This window comes from Phalacrocorax carbo, chromosome 3, assembly GCF_963921805.1.
Source record: "Phalacrocorax carbo chromosome 3, bPhaCar2.1, whole genome shotgun sequence".
Classification (NCBI taxonomy): Eukaryota; Metazoa; Chordata; class Aves; order Suliformes; family Phalacrocoracidae; genus Phalacrocorax; species Phalacrocorax carbo.
In genome coordinates, this window is record NC_087515.1 from 92,945,043 (window position 1) to 92,970,067 (window position 25,025).

General features: G+C 41.9%; 2 protein-coding genes across 3 annotated transcripts; one reads left to right on the forward strand and one right to left on the reverse strand.

Annotated features, from left to right (window-relative positions):
* The first annotated feature begins 2 nt into the window (after positions 1 to 2).
* LOC135312642 (uncharacterized) lies at positions 3 to 10,686 on the forward strand. The gene is made up of 7 exons (XM_064447769.1): positions 3 to 160; positions 1,649 to 1,815; positions 3,103 to 3,192; positions 5,464 to 5,534; positions 6,308 to 6,471; positions 8,382 to 8,492; positions 10,463 to 10,686. The coding sequence occupies exons 2-7, from the start codon at positions 1,691 to 1,693 to the stop codon at positions 10,556 to 10,558; spliced, it is 657 nt and encodes a 218-aa protein (XP_064303839.1). The 5' UTR covers positions 3 to 160; positions 1,649 to 1,690; the 3' UTR covers positions 10,559 to 10,686.
* On the reverse strand, positions 10,644 to 25,025 carry IRAK1BP1 (interleukin 1 receptor associated kinase 1 binding protein 1). Of its 2 annotated transcripts, XM_064447767.1 has the most exons (4): positions 24,693 to 25,023; positions 16,818 to 16,883; positions 12,513 to 12,643; positions 10,644 to 11,526 (listed from the first exon to the last, which is right to left on the reverse strand). In XM_064447767.1, exons 1-4 carry the CDS (start codon positions 24,963 to 24,965, stop codon positions 11,256 to 11,258), a joined length of 741 nt encoding a protein of 246 aa, XP_064303837.1. In that variant the 5' UTR covers positions 24,966 to 25,023; the 3' UTR covers positions 10,644 to 11,255. The 2 variants fall into 2 exon arrangements, with proteins under 2 accessions (XP_064303837.1, XP_064303838.1); XM_064447768.1 differs by lacking the exon at positions 16,818 to 16,883 and having other exon boundaries at positions 24,693 to 25,025.

Below are 25,025 nucleotides of genomic sequence, written 5' to 3' on the forward strand. Positions count from 1 at the left end.
CCGCTACCTGCCGCCGCCGGCAGCTCGCGGCCCGCCCCTCGGGGCGGGGGGAGCTCAGCCCAGCCCAGACAAGCCCGGCCCAGCCGAGCCCGGCCCAGCCTAGCACCTGCCGCCCGGAGCTGCAGGAGAGCGGGACGCGCTGCGCTGTGGCCACAGCCGGGTGAGGGGCTGCCTACGGCGGCGGCTGTGCGGGGGTCGGGAGGGAAGCGGGAGCCGCCGGGGCTGAGGAGGGCTGAGGGGCGGTGGTCCGGGGGAGCAGGGCTGCGGGGCTGTTCCCGGGCTGGCCCGTGTCGGCTTCGTGCCGCCGGTGCCCGGGCTTGTGGCAGAAATACCGGCCAGGAGGCTTGGCCCCCGCTGGGGTACAGGCAGAGCCCCTTCCTTTCTGACAGGTGTTCAGGGGCTTCAGAATATGCGCAGAAGTATTTTGATTCGGTGGGGCTCTAGCTTGGATCCAGGCTATCTCTCTCTCTCTGCTACCGCATCCTTGCCGTCTGGTGGATCCAGCTGCTTAAAAAGCTGTTTATAGAAATAGGAGAAAGACCGTCAGCGACACAAGGTGTGCGGTTGCGTTGGGTGAAGGCTGCGGGCCAAGTGGCAGCCTTCCCCTGCGGGGTCCTGTCCCCCGCTCCGGCCTGGCGGGCGGTTGTTTTGTTGCACGGATATGTGACTCGTCCTCTCCCCCCAACACACACGAGTTAACACGCCTAGATGTACAGCTACCGATAATGTCTAAAATTAGGAGATGTTTTTTCGTTGCTGTTGGCTCTAAAGCAGGTGATGCAGAAGTGAAAAATGCAGTTTCTGGTAACTTCATCACACGCGCAGATGTTTTCATATTCCTTACTATATCTGTGGGCCTCCATCAGCACTATTTTGTGATCCTAACTGCCTTTGCTAGGCAGTTTTAATAAATCTAACTTCCCACGTACACGTGTGCTGGATATATTACAGGAACCCAAATTTCTGTGTAAATGTTGTAAATAACAACAGGAGAAACTAGAAGCAACTCAGAAACAACTGAAACAATTTGCTTGTGCTTGTAAGCTGAGTACTCTACTAGAGAGTAGTAGCTGAAACAGCCACTACTGGAGACTAACGCGACAGAACGGAGAGTGGATGCAGATGACTCTTTGAAGGCTGCAGTAAACCTGTGCACTCTCAGAACGCTTGAGTAAGAGGTACAAATCTCAAATTTCAGCAAGTCCCAGTTTGGATTTGGTAAATCTTCACAGATGTAAAAAGACCGTAAATGTGCTCCTCATCTGCAGGTGAACATCTTAATTTGAAGAGTCAGGAGTATCTTAATGCATTGGTGAAGTGTGGCAGGTGCCTGTGGAATGAATGGTGATATCAAATCCTTTTCTAGTCTAATTATGGGACTGTGGTACACTCTGATATCTTGGTATGATGCTGTGCCTCCCTTCAATCTGAAAGAAAAATCTCTTCATTCTGTTGTATGCGCAATAATCACTGCATCCAAATAGATTTTTCTGGAGGCCATCAGTCTGATATGTCACACATGATTAATACTTAGATATTTAATAATTAGGTGATAAAGCAGCACAATGAATTTTGTTCATGGAGAGCAGCTATTTATTGCAAATTTTTTGTCTCTCTTTTTGTTGGTTTTTTTTTTCCTTCTTTTTAGGTTAGAGAGCAGGGAAGTGCCTTTGAAGAACTTCCTGTTGGAATGCCTCACATCAATGCAGCTGCAGCTCTGCAGATTTGCGTGTTGCTGTCTGCACTTCCTGCACAATATTTCATATCCCAGTGGTATGGAACGGACTCTGCTCAGCGCATCCTCATAACAGAAAGGTTGTAAGTCTCTCCTTCCCTACTGTATTTATTTATAAGAGAGTTCTCTTTCTCATCCCCAATGACACTTTGTCCTCGGAAGTTGGAGTGTGGGTGGAACACACTGGCCATCCCTACACGAAAAAACCATTCAAATCATACCTCAGACAATTTTGTGGCTTAATGTGACTGTATCAGGTTGTTTAAATATGTGCTTCAAAATTTGAATAACCACCATTGTTTTCATCACATGAAAATCTGTGTATAATCTGTGCAAGGGCACAACTGTGCCTTAATCTCATTCTGCTTTTGGAAATTCCAAATTACATCACTATGGGTTATGGCCCTTTAAAAAGGGGAAAATGGAGTGTTTGATTAGACTATTTCTAACTTTCCGTTACCTTTTGACACTTTTGACACTGTTAAAATAGATTTTCTTGCATAGTATGACTCAGTACAGAGTCTTAACCAACTCTTCATTCTATTATTCATTACTTACTATTCATTCACAGTAAATTACTTAAGGGAGCCATAATGATAGTTAAGTAAGTAGTGCCATTTTGCATATGAATTAAGATGTTATGTATTCACAGGGTCGCATACATCTATCTCCAAATGTAAAGTGGAGAATACTACATTGGGTCCGAATATTTGATAGTGGTAACCAATGACAAATGTTGGTATTTTGAAGATGAACCATGCAAAGAGAGACTTCTGTGACTTTTTTTTAACAGTTCAGCCCGTGTAGTGCATTGGTTATATTGTTCATCTGTAGAACTCAAATACATGAAGTAATGAGAACAAATAATCGGCCTGATAAAAAAATGAAGTCTGGCTTTTTGTGCAAAGACCCAGATTTAAATAATTTTCAGGTTTCACGGCATGAGTAAACTACTAACCATTTAGATTTATGCAAAAACTCTTACGATAATTTTTAATAGTCTTTTGATTACATGCACCATTTTTGAAACCTCACGCTCGCTATTCTCAAGTAAGAGTTGAAACTGCAGAATCTGACACAAGTTAGCATTTCCTATGGTCTGAGTACAGAAAGCAAGTGACCTTGTAATGAAAAGTTACATTTTCCAAAATTTATATGTGGTTTACTGGTACAAGTGACCATTGAAAGCATATTAATTTGCAGTCTAGATATTGATGTTGAGAAGAACTTGTTCCTGGTCACTGACTATTTTTTTATCCCCATTTGCTACAGAAGTGAAGCCTTAAAGTTTAAATATTTTTAAAAAGTATATACAAATACTAGAGAAGGTTTTTAAAACAATGTGTTGATAATTTTTACTACTAAAGGATAATTGCCTCTTGGAGCAGCTTTACAAAGTCTTACTTGAATCTGGATGCGTGGGCAGATCGTCTAAAGCTGTGGCTATCAGTAACAAGGTAGGATGTAATATACCCTCTGCACTGCACTTAAATTTCAAACGTGGCCTCTTCTTAACGGGATAACATGCTGTAGGAGTGAAATAAGTTACAAAGGGGAAATATCTCTTTATTTTCTGTTGACACTGGTTTGGGCCTTACTACCAGTTTTAAGAAAACCTTTTGCCTATATTCTACATAAACATGCAATCTGAACTCCATGCAAAACTAAATATAAATCATGGCAGTGATTCTATACATGTTATCCTCTACTTTAAATTTATCTGACTGTGAAGTCAGGAGGACTAACCATGACTGTATGACTGTAAGCAGCTACCTGTTTGTAGGATCAGATCCTACCACATGGGATGGACGTCTTACACTGCATATGGCAGTTCACGAAAACTTGAAATTGAATTAGAAAATGCAGATGGGAACATTTATGGGTTTGGGAAGAAGGGGAAACTTGATTATTGGACACATGACAATGAGTTGGTCTAGAAAAGGTAAAGTTATATCCATTTTATATATATGCCAGTTCAATCTAAGAAGACTGTTGCTTGGACATGTTTGGGGAAGTTAAAAGGCTTGCTTGTGAAATTTAATTCTTCTATAGTAGAATTACTCCAATGATTTTACATTGTCTGGACCTTCAAAAATCTTTTATTATTGGTCCATGTACAACAGTCAAGGCTGTCAAGTCATCTGAACTGCAGAAGATTCAGACTTAGTTTTGCCCCCAGGAAAGCCTCGGGGAACAGTATATGGATGGAAGCAGAAACTGTGCTTTTCCTAGGTTCACTCTGAATTGCTTTGCAACTTTGTGGAAAGCTCCAGCCATATCTAAAGATAAAGCCTTCGCAGGTTGAGTGAACCTTTGGAGCTGCTTGTGTCTTCTGAATATCTCATCTGATAAAGAATTAACTGGCTATCCTAAAAATACATTGAATTTGAGACCTTCCAAACCTATTATATTAGCTGCTGTTTTCAACAATGCAGTCTGACAAGTCAGGATATTTGCCCTTTCTTGTTCCTGTTAAAAGGTATTTGTCAACTTTAAGTGTTCCCACAGCTTTTAGCTAAACCAAGACTTTTAAACAAAAAGTATTGTTTGCACAGTTGTGGAACCTGCTTTTACTTTCTTCCAGGCAGGGTGAAGGGAGTAGGAGTGAAAGAGGGAAGGCGGTGAACACCATAAAAGAGGAGGGACACTAGGACAAGCTGTAGTTCTTTGGTACCAACAGATTGCTGACTGGTGTGGATGGAGAATCTTAACCCAAATATATCTTTTCATACACTGCTTCTGTTCCACTGCCAGCAGAAAGAATATTTGAAGGCTCCCCCCCACCCCCGCTAAATGTTGCGTTTGCTCATTGTTTCTTTACACTCTTTTTCACAGTGGCAGTGTAAAACATAGGCCATTTCACCTTTTTAAAGATGTCCCTCCCCTAGCTTCCATCCTTTAAATTCACATGAAACTCAGTCTAGTGCAGAAGTTATACTTATTGTAGCCTTAAGCTGGGATACATTGCCAGACAGCTTGTCCATACCAATGTTAACCAATCTTTAAAGATTTCACAACAGCATTTACAAAAGATACTGAAGAATCGCTCAGTTAGAGTTCAGAATAGTATTTCCTCACCTACAGAAAATAAATGGGTTTCCTGTGATACAAAGATTATAATGCAACTGTACAGTTACATCTCCAAAGAAATTAGATTAATACTCTTTTCTCCTGTTGGAACAAATTCCTTTGGCTTGTGTATTCCAGTACTTAAAGGGGGACTATAGGAAAGATGGGGGCAACCTCTTTAGCAAGGCCTGTTGTGACAGGACAAGGGGTAATGGTTTTAAACTAAAGGAGGGTAGATTGAGACTGGATATAAGGAAGAAATTTTTTACAATGAGGGTGGTGAAACACTGGCACAGGTTGCCCAGAGAAGTAGTAGATGCCCCATCTCTGGAAACATTCAAGGTCAGGTTGGACGGGGCTCTGAGCAACCTGATCTAGTTGAAGATGTCCCTGCTCATTACAGTGGGGTTGGACTACATGTCCTTTAAAGGTCCCTTCCAACCTAAACCATTCTGTGATCTATTCCTTAAAAGCAGCTTTAATGTAAAGATCTTATTCTGTTTGGTCTTCAAATTGTGAAGAATTTTGTATCAAAGCCTTTGCAGCATCCCTCTATTCAGACAAATGCTTAAGCTAGGAACAATCAGAAAGCCCATTATCCTAAAACTTGGTTTCTAAAGAACTTGTTTGAATATTGGGTTATTAATTTTACATTTTAGGAATTGGTACTATGGAGAAAAGAAAATTAAAATTGGCGACAATGAAGCAGAAACCCATTCTTATTTTGCAGGTATTGAAGTCTTTGCAACCCTTTTGCATTTCGCCTATGATATTGTCTTCTATAAGGTCTTCTATAGTGGATTTCTATAGTTGCTTTGTAAATTGTAGTCTTTTTCTTTCCTTCTCTCTAAACTTTATTGATAATGTTCAGTAAGCAAAACAGCAAAAATCCAAGGCCTTCTCACCCTGTGCTGTGTAGCAATATCAATGTGATATACTATATGCACATATCTATTTTATTGACTAGATCTGAGTGTGCCTGTTTTGTATTGATGTATGAAACAGTGGTATAGCTTTCACTTGATTCAAATGAAGTGATTTAGATCAACTTCATAAAAGGAAAAAGAAACAGTTGATCAGTCTGCTCCTTGAAAGAAATTCCCTGCAGTCAGACTGAATAGAAGAATCCTGTGACCTAAACTGGAAAAAAATTAATGGCAAAACCAGTTAGCATGTATAAGCACTGTAAAATATTGTATGTAAGGCTTCAGTAACTGTCAACATATACATGTGTTTATGCTTTCCAAAACTCCGTTAAGACCCCTGTGTAATATCAAAGGCATACAGATAGAAACGTGTGTCCCTCGGTGGATGCTGCTTTGCCAAATATCATAGTAAAAGTCTGGGCAGGGTGAAAACAAAGTACCTGTTCCCTTGTTTAATTTGCCTATTAATCTAACTATCATGTCTCTTCTGGTAGAAGTCAGGAGAATGTCTGTTTAAATGTTTAACGTACTTGATCAACCACTTACCCTTGCTAAGTCTCTTTCTTTGTTAAATCAGAATCAACTCATGTTCGCAGTCCAAAGCCTGAATACATTCAGTTCAGTGTGGGACAGGTAATAGTTCACAAAAGATTTGGCTACTCAGGAGTCATTGTTGGATGGGATGTAAAAGCTAACGCTCCAGAAGACTGGCTACAACACAAATACCCTCCAGCCAAACAGGTGTGAACGTATTCAACTCTTGCTTTATTAACACATACACAGAATAACTGAGGTTAAAAAAAAAACCAACTCAGAAACACTGTTACAGACAGACTTCCTGCTAACCTCATGGGAGATACTTGAGTCCCGCATCACCTCTGCAGCTGAGCGATCCCCTCTGCTGCTTCTGTGCTGTTGCCCCAGTAGAGCTTTGCTTTTGCACCACTGATCGGTTAAGCTTTGCTAGTCAGGGTTCTACTGGACATGTCTCGAGTTAAAATTACTCACTTCTAATACACAGTGTTGTCTTTACAGTAGCAGGGTCAACGTATAATGTTTGAAGGGATTTCTTGTGGTGTCTTACTAAAGTTGAGAGGCTGTTAAATCATTCGTCTGATTTTCCAGTGTAGGTATAATTGGTAACATCTTCATTCCACCTAAGAAAGGCAAGTAATCCTTTGTGTTTAATCAGCTGCAGTTAGAAAGCAATGTTTTGGGGGATTTGGACAATTGGAATGTAAATCTATTTAACAACATATTTTTGTCAGAATTCTTGAAGCTTTTGAAATTCTCTAGCCTAAGTCCTTGTTGTATTTGAAAATCAGATGCCAAATCTTTGTTGATGGAGCTGCCGGTAATACAGCGCTGCATACTCTGTGGGTTGGCTGCTGCCATGCTGCTTAAGTGGCAGGAAGGCACTGATCATTAAGTCAAAGAGGACTGAAAATGAGAAAAGATGAGAAACTCTCCCCGTAGCAGAGAATTCATGTTCAGCTGGGAGCAGACATCCAGTCCTGTTTTGTGTGTTTTGTTCCTTCCCCGCTGTAATTTTATCCACCTGCCACTCATTTTTGGCTTCTAAAACATCTGCATTCTGGCTTTCTTTTCTCCTCTCCTTTTCTCCTCTCAGTGTTGTTGTCAGCAACGGAACACCCATATATTTCCCATCAGGCATTCTGATTCTTTTATGTACCTTACATTGTTCTGTTCTCCCAGTGACCTCGTGTTCATCTTTATTGCTTTAATTTCAGTACCAATGACATGTGGTTTAAGTGTGTGTCTTTTGGGGTTTTTTTTTAACTTGCCTTTGCCTTTTCAGGTTACGTGCATCAGCTATGCAAACCGCCTTCTGACCTTTACGAGGCAACTACTGAGCTTGGTCCTTGCAAATCCCCTCTAAACATTAGCCAGGCTTTCAGTCCAAGTTTCCTTTTCTTTCGCCGACTTTCAGTTCTTTACTACATTGTTGAGCAGAGGCCACTGCCTGTCACATTGATCGATACTAACTGCTTCATAAACTCCAGTTATCTGTCTGTATTCATCCATCACTTTTTTTGTGTTTAGAGTGGGGGTTACTTTGGGCAGGAATTTTTCTGGGTGGAAGCGAGCATGGTGGGATCCTGGCCATGATTTGGGTTCACAGGCACTGTAAAAATAACACTAAGCCGCACTTCTTTCTTGGCTGGAAGATTTTTACATATACACGGAAGTTGGCTTAGCTCTATCAAGGGTTGGGACCAAGATTGTCAGAGGTGGTATTATGCTCTGAATTTGCCTTTCTCTCTGGTGTTTCTGTTGACACTTGTGAAGGAAGAAGGGCGAGTGACAATTTGTTTTGAGACCTATATACAAAAAGCAGGGATGAACTAAGTCATGTTTCTTGCAAGATCTATGGGAGAAAAGGTTAATTAAAATCTTGACTCTTAAAAATTGTTTCAGATATGCCAAGAACTTAATGTATTACTGTTTTGATTGCTTCATATTTAGTTTTCCAAACTGACGTTGGTAAGATCATAAAAGTGAACTTGCTGTATGTATATATTGAATGATTTTATGGTCTGTAAGCCTAGTGAGCAAGTTAACTGATTTTATCATGTGATCTTTAGTCATCATCTCCCCTGGAGGCTATTTATTTTCCTTCTGTTTTACAGGATCTAAAAGATACTCCTCACTATCGAATTCTAATTAACAAAGCAAATGGATTTGGCAAATCTACAGCTTACATTCCTGAGGAAGAGATAACAATTATTATGGGATTAGAGGTAGTATTTATTTTTTGTTCAGTTGCAACTTGTTCATTATCCTGTATGTCTAAAAGTTGGCTGACCTTTGGCTCAATAGATACTATCCCTTTTGCAAAGTTAGTGAAAACTAGTAGAGAAAGCAGCAGATAAACAAATTACTGCTGTACTTTCAAGTATGTGTTTTTGGAAGGTGATAAATGACCAAACCCAGGTATTGCCTACTTTGGAGTACCCCACTGCCTAGTTTTGTAAGCGTTCTAGCAACTTGACTTCTGTTATGTACAGGCTGTTGCAGACATGGACTTTTATTTCAGGATTTCACTGGCCTATCAAAGCTGGATGAGTCATTTAATCTCTTTCTACTGGATCTAGCAAAGTACATTGGTTTCTCAAATCCGCTCTGAAAAATCTGCATTTCAAACAGCTTCTGCTCAGCTGCTGCCCAGACTGAATAATGTCTCCCTTCTTACCTGCAAAACTTTCTGGGAGCCGAAAATTCTGTTTTGTGTATCCTGGTGATGGTAGCCTCTGATTTCTAGCTTATGCAAGGTACACCTGATTCTTAAACTTAGAGACTCTGGTCCAGAAAACAGCCACCAGGCATGTGTGCCACAGAGAAATGGCTTTTTGTAAGGGATCCAGTGCTATTGTGGTGCCTTCTTTTAAATTCTGGAGAGTGGCAGTTATCTGTATTTAAAATAACAGCAAGTAGCTGAACCATTCATCTAACAGGAGATGCTTGGTCTAATGAAACAGAGATTCAAAGGAGAATTTCGCCTTTCAGGAAAAATCCCCAAAGGAACTGTGTAAGCCAGGCTGGCCTGACGAGTCTCCATGCTCTCTCCTGAAACTGCCACTGCACATAATGGACCCCCTCAACCAACAGGGCCAAACAGTGACACCATTACCTCTTTTATTTGGGAGAAGCCTTAGTTCTAGTCCTTGTTTCTGTTTTAGCCACTGATTGTAATACAAAATGTGCTAACATGCCTGAACTTAGGAACAGGAACTATTAAAATTGGGTTCCGACCACTCTAACTTATGTGTCTAAAAAATGCACCTTTCATTATGTCAGTCAGCTGCCTGCCTTTGCTTACCTGTGTAGTCCATGGGGAGAATAAGATACCTCACCATAAACACAGACCTTCTGTAAAATAGCCTTTAGGATATCAGATTGCATTATTCACCTGCATGACAGGCTAATTCTCCCCACAGATTGTTAGGGCAACTGGTAGTAACAAGCTCACAAAACCTGATATTTGAAAGCTGTCTACTTGAGATTAATTACAAAGGGTGAGTCATGCCTATACCTCAAGTTCAAATGAAGGCCTGTGGTTTGCCCTCACTCAGCCTTTCCTACAGCCTAACAGGCAATTTCCTGAAGAGTTGAGACTGACGAGAAAATGCTTAGACTTGTCCTAACCCTTTCCTAGCTGACAGTTCTAACACGTGCACTGGATGCTTTCTGTGTCACGACAAGGCCTGCAACTTGGATTGCCCTTTGTGGCTTTGCATCTTCAAGTTGGACGCTGTGGTACCTAAGGCCATCAACTTGGTGTGGCTTCACCCTTTCCCTGACTGTTGCTTTACTGTTCCTGCTGCCTAACTGGATTAGCTAACTGGTCCAGCTGAAAGACAATAACAAATAGCTCTACCAGAGGCAAATGAGGGGCAACTACTTCAATAAGAAGGAGTGCTGATTTTAAAACATCACTGCCCATGTAGATCTAGCATGTAATAGCTCGTGAGATATATTCAACATCTGTGGAGTACTTGGACAGTTTGAGAAACCCACTGTCCTGACGACATAAATTAGGTTAAGGTACATGGAAAATTCCACTGAAAGTATCTCTATGTACATTATGCATTTAAAAACTAATCAGGAGTTTTCAGAAACAACTGTAGTAACGGTAATGATTCTTTTCAGTATAACTTTGTATTTATTGCTAATTCTGGTGCTTATTCAACTTGAAATATTATTTTCTCAGGTACATCACCCTGATATGAAAGCCTATTTCAGTGGGTATGATGGATCAAAATACATTATGCAGCCGTGGCTGAAAAAACTCTATCCTCACGACTGAAGTGTTTGTACATGTAATATACATCCAGACAACACATTTCCTTTTTAAACTTGAACAAACAGACACCAGGATAAAACTCATGTATGTTTTTTCCTATGATGAAATAAAACATTCCTAAGCTTGTTTTATTATGTTGAACAATCCATTTCATTAGAAGTGACCACACTGCATGTTCAGTTTACTGTGACTTGGGACAGGGATTAATTTCCTTTCAAATCTGGGCAGAAGGGTTTAAATATAGCCAAGTTTCAGACAGGAGTACCAAAGGTTTTGCACATCAAATATCTTGCCCTTCTGCAGGGGGCAGAACAGAAGAAACCGAACAGTTAAGAACTGTACTTTCAGAATTAATTGTAACCTTTATTTAGCTCTATCCCCTAAAATTAAGGCCAATAGGAACTGGAATATTTTGGGGGAGAGCTGTAGTAAGTAAATCGTGCAATACTTTGGCTACTCTCTTTAAAAAAATCATGCATTGTGCTGCTTTCAAATGCTACAGGGAAAGGAAGCGTTAATCTTTTTTGCACCTGGACAGATATTAAGAAGGCTTCTACCTTGGCTCACTACACAACCTGCATTCTTAATCTCCTCTCTTAACTCTACTTGCTACCGTAAGGATAAAGTAAAAACACAACAACAAAAAAACCTCAAGACAGCATTAAAAATTCATTAAAAAATGTGTAGGATTTGCAAGTTTCTAGAGCAACTTGTTTCTTCTGTTTTCTTTTCCCTTTATCTCAAAGACAGCAAACACTCTACAAGAAGCGTAAGCAGTAGCATTCTGGATTCTTTCCTGCAGAGTCAGTGAATCTGAGGAGTTCGGTAGCTGACTGTCTATGTGGCCTCCCCACTCTTTTGTTTCTTCTTCTCTTATTAATAAAGGTTTTCCCAATGACTGGCCAAACAGTCGACAGACTTCTTGAGCCTTCCGCCGTGTGTTTCCAACAGCAGCAACACATACTTGACGGCTGAGAGGTAGAAAAAGCAGCACAATAACAAGCAGGGCCAACCGACATACAAGTATTCCTGCCAAGCAATTTTTTCATACCTCAGCTTTTGTAAGTGCACATCACCTTCCCCCACGTTCTGGGCGATAGTTTAAGAGGTCAAGGGGGGAGAAAACGTCAGCATCCTCATCAGCAATGATCAAGCATTTCTAACACCCGTACACTGCAGGCGTGCGTGGTGCCAAGCCAGCGTTCCACCCTTGCTCCAGGCATTTGCGTGGCCCAGCGGTAAGGCATGCTAGCGCCTAATCCCACTGGCCTGATTTCCAGACTCCTGCGTAGGTACCTCGGAGATACACTTCTGACATCTCCAGAACCATCAGCAGCAGCTAGTCGAGCTTGCTTCTTGGACCAGGCATAATTCTTTTCTTTAAAGAGGCAAAACCCAAACCAAGGCTAAACTTCCCTCTGCCCCCCAATGCTAATGGGAGAAGCAGGACTTTGAGTAGTTAATGCCTACCATATCAAGACTGAGCTTCAAAGTAGCATGTTTCGATGATGAGCAAGCACCGTACATCGTCCTTTTCAGATCACATCAGCAGCTAAGAGTAAGGGGAACTGGCAAGGGTACTTAGAATTACCAACATCTGGTAACACACTCATACCTTCTTGAATAACTACAAATTAAATCTACACATGCTGATGTAACCGAAGTTAAATTCTGTTGGCCAAATATTCACAGTAGATTGTACTTCTGATGGAAATCAGTGGGAAAATAGTCTTTTATTACATTCTGCTTTGGCACAGGGACACTGTAGAAAGAACAAGCTCTATCTTCTAGGCGGAGCAGCATTAATTTATATTTAAAACAAATACTGAAATATTTGAACATAAATTTTAATAGGTATGAAGGAAACTATTTGCTCCCATTACAAACGGTATAAATTATGTATTCATTGTAACTGTTACCTGAGGCTGCAAGATTTGTGGCGTGAGAGAGAACTTACCGAAGGGTGTCTACAGCTTCTGGCGTATGGTAGAAATGAGGCGGACTGATGGTAACAGAGGTTCCTAACTTTTCAGTGAGTAGATTGCAAACATTCTGCATTTTTCCAAAATCACTGAATATAATACAGACCTGGGAGTGAACACAGACATCACACGAGTAATTTTTTCCATTTTTCTCCTACGATTCAACACTTGTGTTTAAATCAGCGTAAAGCCAGATATGTGCAAACTAACTAAACATATTAGTCCTGTATATAACTAACTCCAACAGTTGTTTACTTAGGCCACTTTTATACAGCCCTTGAGACTACCATTGTGTTTGCAACAGGAAGAAGTTCACAGAATGGTTTAAAAATAAAAAACGCTCTTTTATGAGGAATATGGCATTCTTGGTACATAGACAATTTGAAGAATGAACGTGCTCTTTGGGACACATGACTAGATGCAGCCTGGTTCTTCTCTTTTTAGATTACTAGATGTTAATTATGCAGAAGCCCAAGCAAAATGACGTGAAAAACATTGTGCAGGAAGGAAAATTATATTTTAATTCCAAGAATTGGGTTCAAGAAACCTAAACTATGAGATTAAACTAAGCCTGGCCCAGTCCAGCTCACAGTGGGCTCAAAACCCTGTGATGGCTGAGCAGACTCCTCACTCTAGTGCCTACAGAGAACTGGGCACTTCAGATTTGGGTTAAAAACAGTTTAAGCATCTAGCTGGCTGTGGCTGTGGCAATAAGAAGCATTAAATGCAGATGCATCAGGAATTCAGGTGCTTCCCTAAGTGCTATGAAGCAGGCATCACTATCAGCCCTGGATCCAGAGCCCTACAGCCTTCTTTGCAGGGAAGTGCCAGCGAGGCAGTGACTTTCCAGGCAGGAGCCAGCCTTTTTCTGCAGCACAGCAGAGTCGCCAGGAGCAAAGCGATGATGCCAAACTGCTACAGCATTCAGGAATCAGAAATCTCAGGTCTCAAACTCTTTTCTTTAGAGGAACTACACCCTTATCTTCACTTCCCAGTACAGTGCTCTCACCACCAAGTCAGGCTCACCTTCTCTCTTATCCCCGACTCCTCCTTTTTGCACAGTAATACAGCTTCAACAGGAGGGGGAGGAAAAAGCTGTGGTAAAGAAAATTCCACTGCCAAGCCCTGTGACATACAGTCACCCCTGTGACTGCTGCAGTCCATCCAGCAGTCTGTCCCAGTGAAGGTGTATGGTACAGAAATCAAGTTACGGCATGTCAGCTGCACTGCAGCAGCTTCCTGCATGCACACCATAGATCTACCGTGTGGAAAATGAGATCATTCAGGGAAGCTGAGTCCCTCGGTGAGAGAGGAGGCCGCTACTTTGTATACAGGGTAATGTGAAAAATGGATATTGACAATTATCACAAAGCAATTAATGCACACATCTTGTTGCCCATGGCAGCCTCTCAGTGCAGTACATGCACCTCATCCTGGCTTGAATCCTTGCACTGGCTCAGTAGCTTTTCACACAACTGAGCCAAAACTGGGCTTAGGGTCTTAAAAACTGACCAAGATGGAGCAACAGGGCAATTCCAGCTCCCACAAGGACACAGGGTCACACCTGTTGTGCAAAACTGCACCAAGTCTCCATCTTAATCTCAGCTGCGCACCCTTTATCTGTAACTTGGGGGTGGGATGGCCTTCTGGAAGGTGCAGTACCAGTTTGAACAAAGTCTGAAGACGAGACTAAACCTAGATTTCTTTCTTTAGTGGGAGTTCTTGCCATATATAAAAAGCATACATACTCTTGTGCTGTTTTGCCAAAAAACTGTCATAGTCATATTTTGTGGAAAGTCGCAACTCTCACTATGAGGACTGTCATAGTGTTCTCCAGATTGCATTCAGTGCTTACAAGATTAGTTCCCTCAAGGGGATGAAACAAAAGAACGATCAGACAGACTGGGGCAGTTATGGGCACTCAGGAACTTCCTTGTTAAAAAAGTGGCATGTAATCAAGTACCCTCAGGGGAGAAAACAACTGAGCAATAGCTGTGAATTTTGTTGGGGTTTTTCCCCTGAAAATCACAGTTTTCATTTAGAGCTAGATGCAAAAAATTCCACTTACGTTCACAGAGGTTACCTGGGCGTTAAAATGCAAAGCAGTGTTTCAACTTCTTCAACCGAATTATGATTAAGGTAAAGAAGTGTGAAAAAGTAATATGAGGGTATGCAAAACCACTACGGACATTATAAAGTTTGGGTAAGGCTGTAAAGGACAAGAAGTTATGGTTTATAAGGAGGCAAGTGTATTAAGAAATGCACAAAACCAACATAATCTTCATCCCATGATGATCACATGAGATCATCATGCAATAAATGAACTATTATGATTAAGATATTATAGAGCTTTGTGATCTCATACACAACTTCATTCTTTTGCATATTTTCCTTTGTTATAGCAAGTATTAAAATTTATTTCCTTACAGTTGAAAGTGTATCTTGAATTCTTCGTTGTACCTTAAAATAGCTACTTGTCTGGGAATTTCTTCAGTCTTCTAAGAACTCAGAGTAGACAAATGGTAAAGAGTTTATAGAATGAAATAATGCCAACTTCCATGACATTATGTATAACACAAATATAATGGCAAACTCTTTAGTAAAGCAGCGAGTGTAAGTTAATTTTAAATTCATTTATATTGCTAAAGCACACAAACACGCTGGTCAATGGAACTTCATTGGTTTATGAAGCTGCACTAATGAAACAAGTGCTTACATAAAGGGGGAAGCAAGGAGAAACTAATCTCTGCATAAAGAGCGAGCACACTGCTACCTAAGCATACAGGGCAGCCAAAACAGTGGTACTACGGCTGGATTTTTCCAGTTCTAACAGCCAGGTCCTAGGCAACCATACAACTTCTGAACAGCAATTATGGCTGGTCCAAGCTGCCTACAAATGAACACTCAATCCATGTAATTCGCTTTCCACGTACAGCCCTTGTTGTATAAAAATTAATAGCAGCAGGGAGACGACTGGTTAAGTTAGCACTTAAGACTGAAGTTGTAAGCCTAAGATTGTCTGTAGCCTAAATAAAACTATATTGAATTATTACTTAAGTATAGCTTATCTAAAAACATGGTGATTTAAGCTCTCGTGATAGTAGGTGCCTGCTTTATGAAGTTAGTCATTCAGAATATGACACTGATGCACAGTATTTAAGTATCTAAAGACTCATTTTAAAATCCAAATTTTTTTCTCCAAATTCTTGATTATTTCTATATTTAGTGCTGTTATTTAGATGAAATATGCCTTAAAGCAAGGAAGCAAACTAAGGAGGCTGAACCCTGTTTTAGGAGACTGTAAACAACAGCTCTATAAAACAGCTATCATTTTATTGCAAGCTTCCAGGTTTACTTCCTAAGAATCTGTAAATTTGCTGGGTAGTGATTAAGGTTTGATGCTCTAAAAAGATCCACTGACTAAAAACACATCATTTCCCTCAGTGAATGTTTCCAGCACAGCACTTATTTCTTACTATAGCATGAATGTGCAAAAATATACTCTCTTGAGCTGCTTCTGAAGTAAATGGGATAATTCCTGTAACGTTTAGCTTTTGCACAGCACTTTATTACCTACAGAATTCCAAGTCAACTACCTAGGAAACAGTTAGCATTGCTTTACTTGCAGCAAGCTGATGGCAGAGTCGTGTAGGATAGACCAAAGTCCAGGTGCTGTTCAACTGTCTGTGGCTTAAACAGATCTAGATTAGGGCTGCCATGCTGCTGTTTTCCCCCATCCACTCTTGTCCTCTGCCTTGCATTGCCTCCAGTTGAGGGAGCTAAAATAATGGAAAAAATAAAAGCTAATCTGGAAAAAAAAAAAAAGAGTTATTAATGGGAGCAGCTTTCTGGACTGACCTATCACCTGATCACCTCAGTACAACTCCTTGCAAGTAGAGGGCGGGAAGGGCTATGGGTGAAGGAGAGTGCAGGACCGTGGGTTTGCTGACACTGCCACAGAACAACCTTAGAGCCCCAGAACCAAATACTCCCTTCTGTAGCACTCTCTAATATTTAAAAAGCACATTTTCATCTGAGAAGAAAATAATTCCTTCTATGTTACAATAGCAGAAAACAAAGTTCTGTGCACTACGGAAGTCTGCAGCTGAACTCTGCTTTAAACTGCAGTCCTTCAAGTGTTGCTTTGGACTGGGCTGCCTTTACTGTAGAGAACATATACTCCTCGGTATGAGGAAAGACAGTCTGCAAGTTTTCATTGGTCCTTGCTACACTTCTTATTCTTTTTTTTAGCATTATTTTTAGTTAGGTTGAATACGTACCTCTGCTTCCATTTGGTAAGTATTTTCTACTCTACTAAAATCCTCTGTTACAGTCATATTTTCTTCCTAAAACGAAGTACAAGAACATAATCTTAAAAAAACCCCAGAAATTAAGCATCTGTTGGAAATGTATGTACATTGTGTCCTGTAAAAGTTGAACTGTTTTGGCTTATTACTCACAACTTAGCAACAGAAATTTGGAATTACCCATGCAAATCTCTTCATTTAAAAACTAGCTGGATGTTAAAGACTTCTCGACATTATTTAAAGTAAATTATACAGTAGGTTTATAATGTAATTTTGCTGCTTTTCACTTGAAGAGAACAATTAGATCTTACAAGTGACTGCTAGCTAGAAGCTGTGTGTATCAGTGCGTAACTGTAAATTCACCTGGTTCAAAAAACTAGAAGCGTCAATTGTTTTCAGAAAAGGAGTATGTGATAAAACAGGGCCCTGAAGAGCACTTAAGACATTTTAACAGTAGTGGCTTGTAGCAAGGTGATGTGAACAATGACACCACTGGTTATTCGGGCAGAATGGTAACCCTTAAAAGAGGTTAATGCAGAAGTGACACTCTTGCATTAACAGCAGCTACATTATTCAACATAATGGCTGCACAGAGCACTAGCAAACCCTGTAAGATACTGAACTAAGATACAGAATAATGCCAGTTATTTCTGAATATTTGACTGGCTTGGCAGCAGCCTAACAATCACATTTCTTTCACCCACTTCCCTCTTCGGTAAACAGTCTGGATGAACAATTTATTGTAAAATTACTATAACACAACAAAAAGCACAGTTTACAATTTAAATGTAAATATAACTTTTAATTTAATACCCAGGAACCATAGGGAAGCAGATACTAAGCCTTCCAATTACTGAAAAAGTTTTACTTACTAAATTTATTTACACAGGAAAACAATATTTGCTTTCAGTGTTGACGCATTTCAAAAGATGCTCTGTGTTATAATATTTCCTACAGAGGCTCGAATCTTCAAGTTTATCATGTAGCATGCATGCATAAATTTATATAAATGACATTAATCATTTAAAAATATCGTATGGAAATTGGATCCATAATTACCGTTGCACAGCAGCCTACAAGAAACAAACTTTGAAATTTCAATTTTATGATTGATTGGCAGTGCTCAAATTCAAGCGCAACAGTCCTATTTTTGGATTATCTCTTCTAGTAAGGGCACGGAGCAGGGCCGGTTAGTCCCTAAAAAAATATATTTCCCCTTTTGCTGTCATAGATTTGATGTACTTTGGCAGCGTGGCTGGCTGTGGTTTGGGAAAGAGCGCTCAAGTCAGTCCAGCACCAACAACTCAATATGGAGCAAATCTTACTATTTATGATAGAATCCAGTTACAATCGACAAGAAAGGTTTTTTCTTAGAGCTCTTATATCTCTTATAGAAATAACCACACAGAAAAGCTTTCATCTACAACTCCTATTTTACAGAAATAACTATACTATAACAAAACTTCAGAGTAAACACAGAAAAAGTGCATTTGTTTTCCCTTGTCCCTGCTCCTGAATCCTTTTTTAGAAAGAGCCCTCCTTCCAGCTGAATGAATTAGTCTTCTAATTTGGTTTTTGCCCTCTGCAAGGTTCCTGTGTATTTAAGGACAGTGCCATCCTGTGGCTCCAGGCACTATTGCAAGATCAACGCAATTGGAGTGAAAGATCGTTTTGTACCATCTATTATAAAATTTCCCTCACTAATTCGCTAATTTTTATCCCACCAGACTTGACAGTAGCTGTATGTATTATTGAAGATAAATAGATTAAATAATTGCTGAAGTCATAACAAGGAGGCCTCCTGCAATACTTTGTTCCTGATCGGGAGCGTGTTCGGACAAAGACATGGAAAAGGTAAGTGACAACAGAATTTTAAACTGGAATCAGGACTTTGACTACATCAAAAGCAAAAGGCTTTTTTTTCCTACTGCTTATGTCTACTGTTCATATTTTGGCCGAGGAAGTATCCATTTGATTGCAATAGCAACAGGAAAAAAAAGTTTTCACTTTAACTTAGGGAAACCTACACTTCCCGTGTGTCTGGTAGTCTGGAATCCTGGAATAACTTTCCCCGTTGTCTAAATCTGTGGGCCAAGAATCACAGTAGAAAAGTTAAATGAATATAACATTATTGTTATGTGATAACTCAATTACCCCAGAAGCCATTGAACAATTCTTAACCAAATCACACTTGCATTCTGCTTATCTAGCCTATTTTTTTGAGCCAGCAGAGACATAAACCATCATTGTTGCAGGTACTGTAAACACAGATATGAAACACAGTCAATATCCCATTGAGCTTACAATATCAAGTGCTTTGCCTTATATTTTCCTTCTTTTCAACAGAAAACAAACAAACAAAAAATCTTACATAGCCCTTCCTCCTACCTATCTGCTACTTCTGAACAATTTCTTCTTCATAGGGCCAATGTGTCCACCCTCATGACACCATGGCTGTTTATAGGAATGACTGCTCCTTTCCCCAGAAGAGAACAGGGGAAAAAACTGAACAGATAATCAGTGAAAACACACTTCAAGGAGACAGCTATGTAACAATACAGGATGAGAGAAGCCTACCTGCAGATAAAGTTACATGTTCTGCTCCTGGTGACTGAGTTAACAAAACTGTGAGACTGTTTTATGAAACACAAGACCAGTCTCAGTAAGGGAAAATGTTTATAGTTTGGAAACGTACGCTAATGCACCATTGTGGTATGTGTAGTTATAAATAAAAAAATCTGGAGACACCTGCAAATGTCTCTTAAAATTTACACTTGTACATTTGCACTGATATATCCAATGTAACTTTACATTATGAAAGATAAAGATATTTAAATAACTAAAGAGTTAGCTTCTTCCACCTAAACATACCATTTTTGTTCTTAGTACTAAAGAAATGGTCAATGAGAGTCTTGATGTACGCTTGTATCTCCTATCAGTCCATCCATCATGGTGTTCCTGGACAGGTAAGGATGATAAGCACCTACTGCCAGTGGGTACCCCAGTTAGGCATCAGGTACCTGTGCGCCAGCCTCTCATCCCCTCGCTCTGTCTGTTCTGTTTGGCATTGGACGGACAGAATGACAACCTAAAAACCTACAGCGAAGCTTCTGCTGCTTAATGTCCATTCAAGAAATTACAGAAATATATGTAACAGTTATTTGAAGAAAGGTAAAAAGCAGATTTGTACTCAGCGAATACAAGGATATTTTTGGGTATTTACTAAAATACATGGTAGTCTAAAAAAAGGTGATGCCGTATGCAGGTTTCTACCTTTCTTAGTGAAATTGGAAGATTTTGTAACTGAGTGAGCAAAACATCAAAATCTTTCTTTTCAACTGACTGTGTGGATGTGTATCTACACCTGTGACTCCTAAATAACAGTTTTGAAATACGGAGATTATTGCACATATATCCAAGGATATATCCCAGTGCAGACAAACTGTAAGCCAGAGTGCACTGGATATAGTTTGTGAGCTGGTTTGTTTTGTTTAATAAATAACACTCTGACCGGTACAACAAATATTATCAATGTTATTTTTAAACAAAATGGCCAATGCCAATTGTTAGATACAATGATGAAAGAAAACAAGAGTCATCTCCATACTACTCCCCAAATAAATCATAGGTGGTAAATATAAAATCAGTTTGCTTCTAGAGAAAGAGAAAAAAGCGTTACTTTTGAGCAGCTGGGCTGAGTAAGAGAGATTGGTTTCCCCATTGATTTTACTTCCCCTGCAGCCTTCAAAGCAGATTCTGTGCTCTGAAGTGCTGCATGTACTCAGAGCACTCTATAAATAAATGCTACTGTGTGCATCTATTTCTGATTAAAATCCTGTGTAAATATATATGGAAACGAGGTGCTGCCCCCAGGCATCCTGACGAGCTGCTAATGCAAGCTCCTGCTGCTGCAAAGGTTATACACTTATCACAGAATCACAGAATGTCCCGAGTTGGAAGGGACCCACAAGGATCATCAAGTCCAACTCCTGTCCCTGCACAGGACACACCCAAAATTCACACCGTGTCTCTGAGGGTGTTGTCCAAGTGCTTCTTGAATATTGTCAGGCTTGGAGCCGTGACTGCCTCCCTGGGGAGCCTGTTCCAGTGCTCCAGCACCTGCTGGGGGAAGAACCTTTTCCCAATATCCAACCTAAATCGCCCCGGCACATCTCCCTGCCATTCCCTTGGGTCCTCTCATTGGTCACCAGAGAGGAGATCAGCGTCTGCCCCTCCTCCTCCCCTTGTGAGAAAGCTGCAGACTGCAATGAGGTTTCCCCTCAGTCTCCTCTTCTCCAGGCTGAACAAACCAAGTGACTTTAGCTGCTCCTCATATGGCTTCCCCTCTAAACCCTTCACCAACTTCGTGGCCCTCCTCTGGACACTCTCTAGTAGCTTTATATCCTCAATATACTGTGGTGCCCAAAACTGCACACAGTACTTGAGGTGAGGCCGCACCAGTGCAAAGTAGAGCGAGACAATGCCTTCTCTCAACTGGCTGCAATGCAGGGCTTGATGCACCCCAGGGCATGGTTGGCCCTCGTGGCTGCCAGGGCACACTGTTGTCTCATGGTCAACTTGCTGTTGACCAGAACCCCCAAATCCCTCTCTGTGGGGCTGCTCTCCAGCCTCTCGTTCCCCAGTCTGTATGTATAACCGGGGTTGCCGTGCCCCAGGTGTAAATTCCGGCACTTGCCCTTGTTAAACTTCATACGGTTGGTGATTGCCCAGCTCTCCATCTGTCCAGATCCCTCTGCAGGGCCTCTCTGCCCTCCAGAGTGGCAACAGCTCCTCCCATTTTTGTGTCATCAGCAAACTTAATTACTATTCCTTCCAGTCCTGCATCCAAGCCATTAACAAAGGGATTAAAGAGTCCCGGCCCCAAGATGGATCCCCGCTGAACCCCACTAGTGACTGGCTGCCAGCCTGATGCGACCCCGATTACTATGACCCTTTGAGCCTGACCCATCAGCCAGTTGCTCACCCACTGCATTACGTGTTTATCCAGCTGTGTGCTGGACATTTTGTCCAGGAGAAGACTGTAAGAGACAGTATCAAAAGCTTTACTGAAATCCAAAAAGATCACATTGGCTGGCTTCCCTTGGTCAGCCAGGTGGGTGACCTTGTGATAGAAAGAAATGAAGTTTGTTAGGCAGGACTTTCCCATCGTGAACCCGTGCTGGCTGGGACCAATGACTGCACTGCCTTTCAGCTGTTTTTCAGTAACTCCCAGAATAATCTTCTCCATAGTTTTACCAGGCACAGAAGTGAGACTGACAGGCCTGTAGTTACCTGGGTCATCCCTGTTGCCCTTCTTGAAGACTGGGACAATGTTTGCCAGCTTCCAGTCAACTGGGACCTCTCCAGATTCCCAAGAGCATTGAAAAAACATTGAGAGAGGCCTCGCTATGACATCAGCCAACTCTTTAAGCACCCTCAGATGAATCTCACGTCTGATTTCAGACTTCCTATGATAGCAACAAGAAGGGTTAAGGAAATTGTTCTATGGATTAATTTAAAAAAATATATATTTAATAGCCAGCTGATTTCTAAAGAGGCCTCAGATAAGCTTGCAACAACTAGAACCCCATGGAGACTGTGAAGAGATATTAATTTTACAGTGGTCTAGAATGCTATTAGCTACAAGTGATGTTAGCAAATGCAGTTAAGAACAAATTGCCAGCAGTGAGAGTTGTTAGCAGAAAAGCCACAAGGCAAATAAAAGCTCCAGCAGTGGAGTGACTTAGAATTGGATGGAGCAAAGCACTAAAAATTATACCACAGGGAACTACTCTGAAAAAGAAACCCTTCACGTTGTTTTTCTCAGAGGTCCCTAGAGCTAATACTTTGCTAACACCGAGAAACCCACAACTTAAGCAGCATTTCACAGTCCCTCAAGTAAGTAGGAAGAGCTAGCATTTCCGTTCTCCAACGCATGGCATCTCTGCAACAGCAAAAGATTGCTGTGAAATTATTATAAGATGACACTGAATGCTCTCGCATTGTAAAAACAGTCCGCTCTCCACCTAGGTTACGCCACCACTGCTTACCTGCTCCCACTACGTTTCTGAATCCGACTGCATATACCCAAATAGAACCACTGGTTTATCCAGATCATACGTCATTTTGCAATTATTTTTTCTAGCCTGGGGTAGTGCACACAGGCCCTCTAAATCACATGGACTTAGTTAACATCCTGCCTACTCCTTTTGCATGCCATCCGCCGTGTCGAATGCTCCGTGCTCTCCTAATTCAGTCAGGCTCATGTCAAAACTGGAAGTTAATTATTCGGATTCACTGTAGGGTAAATATCTGCAACTATCTTTTCTAATCTATCCACGCTCTGAAGAGCTATTTAATTGCAGCCAGGATGAAAATACCCCATGATCTGATAGCTCACCATGCTGGTGGGTACAAAGCTTATAATTTTATCTACTGATAAAAATGAATGCATGGTGAGTTGCCTTGTCTTCTTCCATTCCTCTTAAAATCCACCAGACTTTAAGTGAGTTAATAAACTCCCTTAATAGGAACTGAAGGCATTCAACCTGTAATCCCATAGAAAAATGCACCGTTGCTGACTGAAGAAGTCATTCTGATGGCAGCAGAATCATGCTCCCCACAACAGACATGCACCCAGCCATGCGCTTGGGAAAAACATAAGAAGCAGGATCACGTATCTAGCCCACCGCAGCCTCCGTGCCTCCTTGTCATCTAGTCCCACAGCTGCAATTTGAGCTTTTTCTAAATCAGGGGTTAAGGAGCCTTTTTTTATTGCCTTCTTTGTTTCTGAACAAATGCTTTATTTAGCTACTAGAGAAACAGAGACAGCATCACTATCAGTTTTAAAAGAAAACAGTAGATTCTGTTTTATTGGGGTGGGGGAAGGTTGGAGCCAGCACTTATCTTCAAATGCATGCAGCATCTGAGACGTGGGCATGCAATTTCACTGTAAGCACATCACTGTTTAGGCCGAGTAACTTGCTCTCTTACTTTGCATTTACTAATATTGAGCGGCACTGTAACATCATGCAGCACCACAAAACACTTCTGTGATTCTTTCTTTTTTACTACATTGAATAATGTGGTGTTGACAGCAAACTCTATCATCTCCCTTTCCCCCAGCAACCATTTATTCCATCAAAGACCAGCTTTGCTCTGTTTTTAAGAGTCCTAGGTGCGGAACGCTGCCCAAAACTGTTTTATAAAATCCCAAACCATCAGCAGCACAATCGCTAGGACAAAAATCACTCTTACAGAGCATTTACAGCGTGGACAAAGCTTTAAAGGCAAGACCACGCTTTTGTCATTGTCATAAAATGACTTCCTGAGGCCAAAACACCTTATTATGGTAAAGGAGCATTTTGAGTCCACGAGGGGCTTCTGTCACTTCAGCTGCCTTGATCACGTCTCACGCTTTTTCGTACCTCTCTCCTCAAGTGGAACAAGACGGAGAGAGGCGCCTGTCGCTACGCTACGGCACTCACACCGTTACAGCGGCCCTTACGCAGACGTACAGGTCACGTTACGTCGCTGTGCACCGTTATCAGTTTCATCCGTACGCACGGGATGATGCCGCACTACGTGAACAGGTGAAACAGTCGCAGGAGGACGGTTTTCACATGCAAAACAAGCAACCCGCCGGAGAGCAGCGCCGCTCCACCTTCCCTGCTGAGGCCGGCAAAGCTGCCCCCTCCCCCACACAGGCAGGCTCGGTGGGACCCCGCCACTGAGGGGACCTGCCCCGCCCGCCCCCACCCCCTGGGGGAACCGGCGGCGGGGGACCCCCCGCTCCGCTCCGCTGCCGGCGCTGCGGGAGGGCGGCGGGGGCCGGGCGGCGGCTCTCACCGGGACGCCGCGCTGGCGGGCGCTCTGGGCGATGTACTCCAGCCGGCGGGACACGCTGCTCCGCGCCGCGCCGGCCGCCCCCTTACGGCTTCCCAGCCGCAGCGACACCCGCGCCCGGTCCGGGCCGGCGCTTAGCTCCGCGCTGCCGCTGACGTGCACCTCCCGCCCGGGCGGCGCCGGGGGACTGCCGCGTCCCGCCGGGGCCGGGGTCGGGGCTGGGGTCGGCGGGACCGGGACGAGCTCGGCGAAGACGCGGGCGGGGGGCGGCGCCATGGCGGTGGGACCCTCACGGCGCCATAGCAACCAGCGCCCACGTGACACTCCCCCTTCCGC

What these genes read in the sequence shown, in the direction of transcription:
- IRAK1BP1 (XM_064447767.1), bottom strand. Translation starts at nt 24,965, where the DNA reads ATGGCGCCGCCCCCCGCCCGCGTCTTCGCCGAGCTCGTCCCGGTCCCG. An exon ending in CCCGCCAGCGCGGCGTCCCG is followed by an intron (nt 16,884 to 24,692) that starts GTGAGAGCCGCC and finishes ACTTCGTTTTAG; the next exon opens with GAAGAAAATATGACTGTAAC. An exon ending in CTTACCAAATGGAAGCAGAG is followed by an intron (nt 12,644 to 16,817) that starts GTACGTATTCAA and finishes GTTCACTCCCAG; the next exon opens with GTCTGTATTATATTCAGTGA.
- LOC135312642 (XM_064447769.1), top strand. Translation starts at nt 1,691, where the DNA reads ATGCCTCACATCAATGCAGCTGCAGCTCTGCAGATTTGCGTGTTGCTG. An exon ending in CTGTGGCTATCAGTAACAAG is followed by an intron (nt 3,193 to 5,463) that starts GTAGGATGTAAT and finishes TTTACATTTTAG; the next exon opens with GAATTGGTACTATGGAGAAA. An exon ending in CAATTATTATGGGATTAGAG is followed by an intron (nt 8,493 to 10,462) that starts GTAGTATTTATT and finishes TTATTTTCTCAG; the next exon opens with GTACATCACCCTGATATGAA.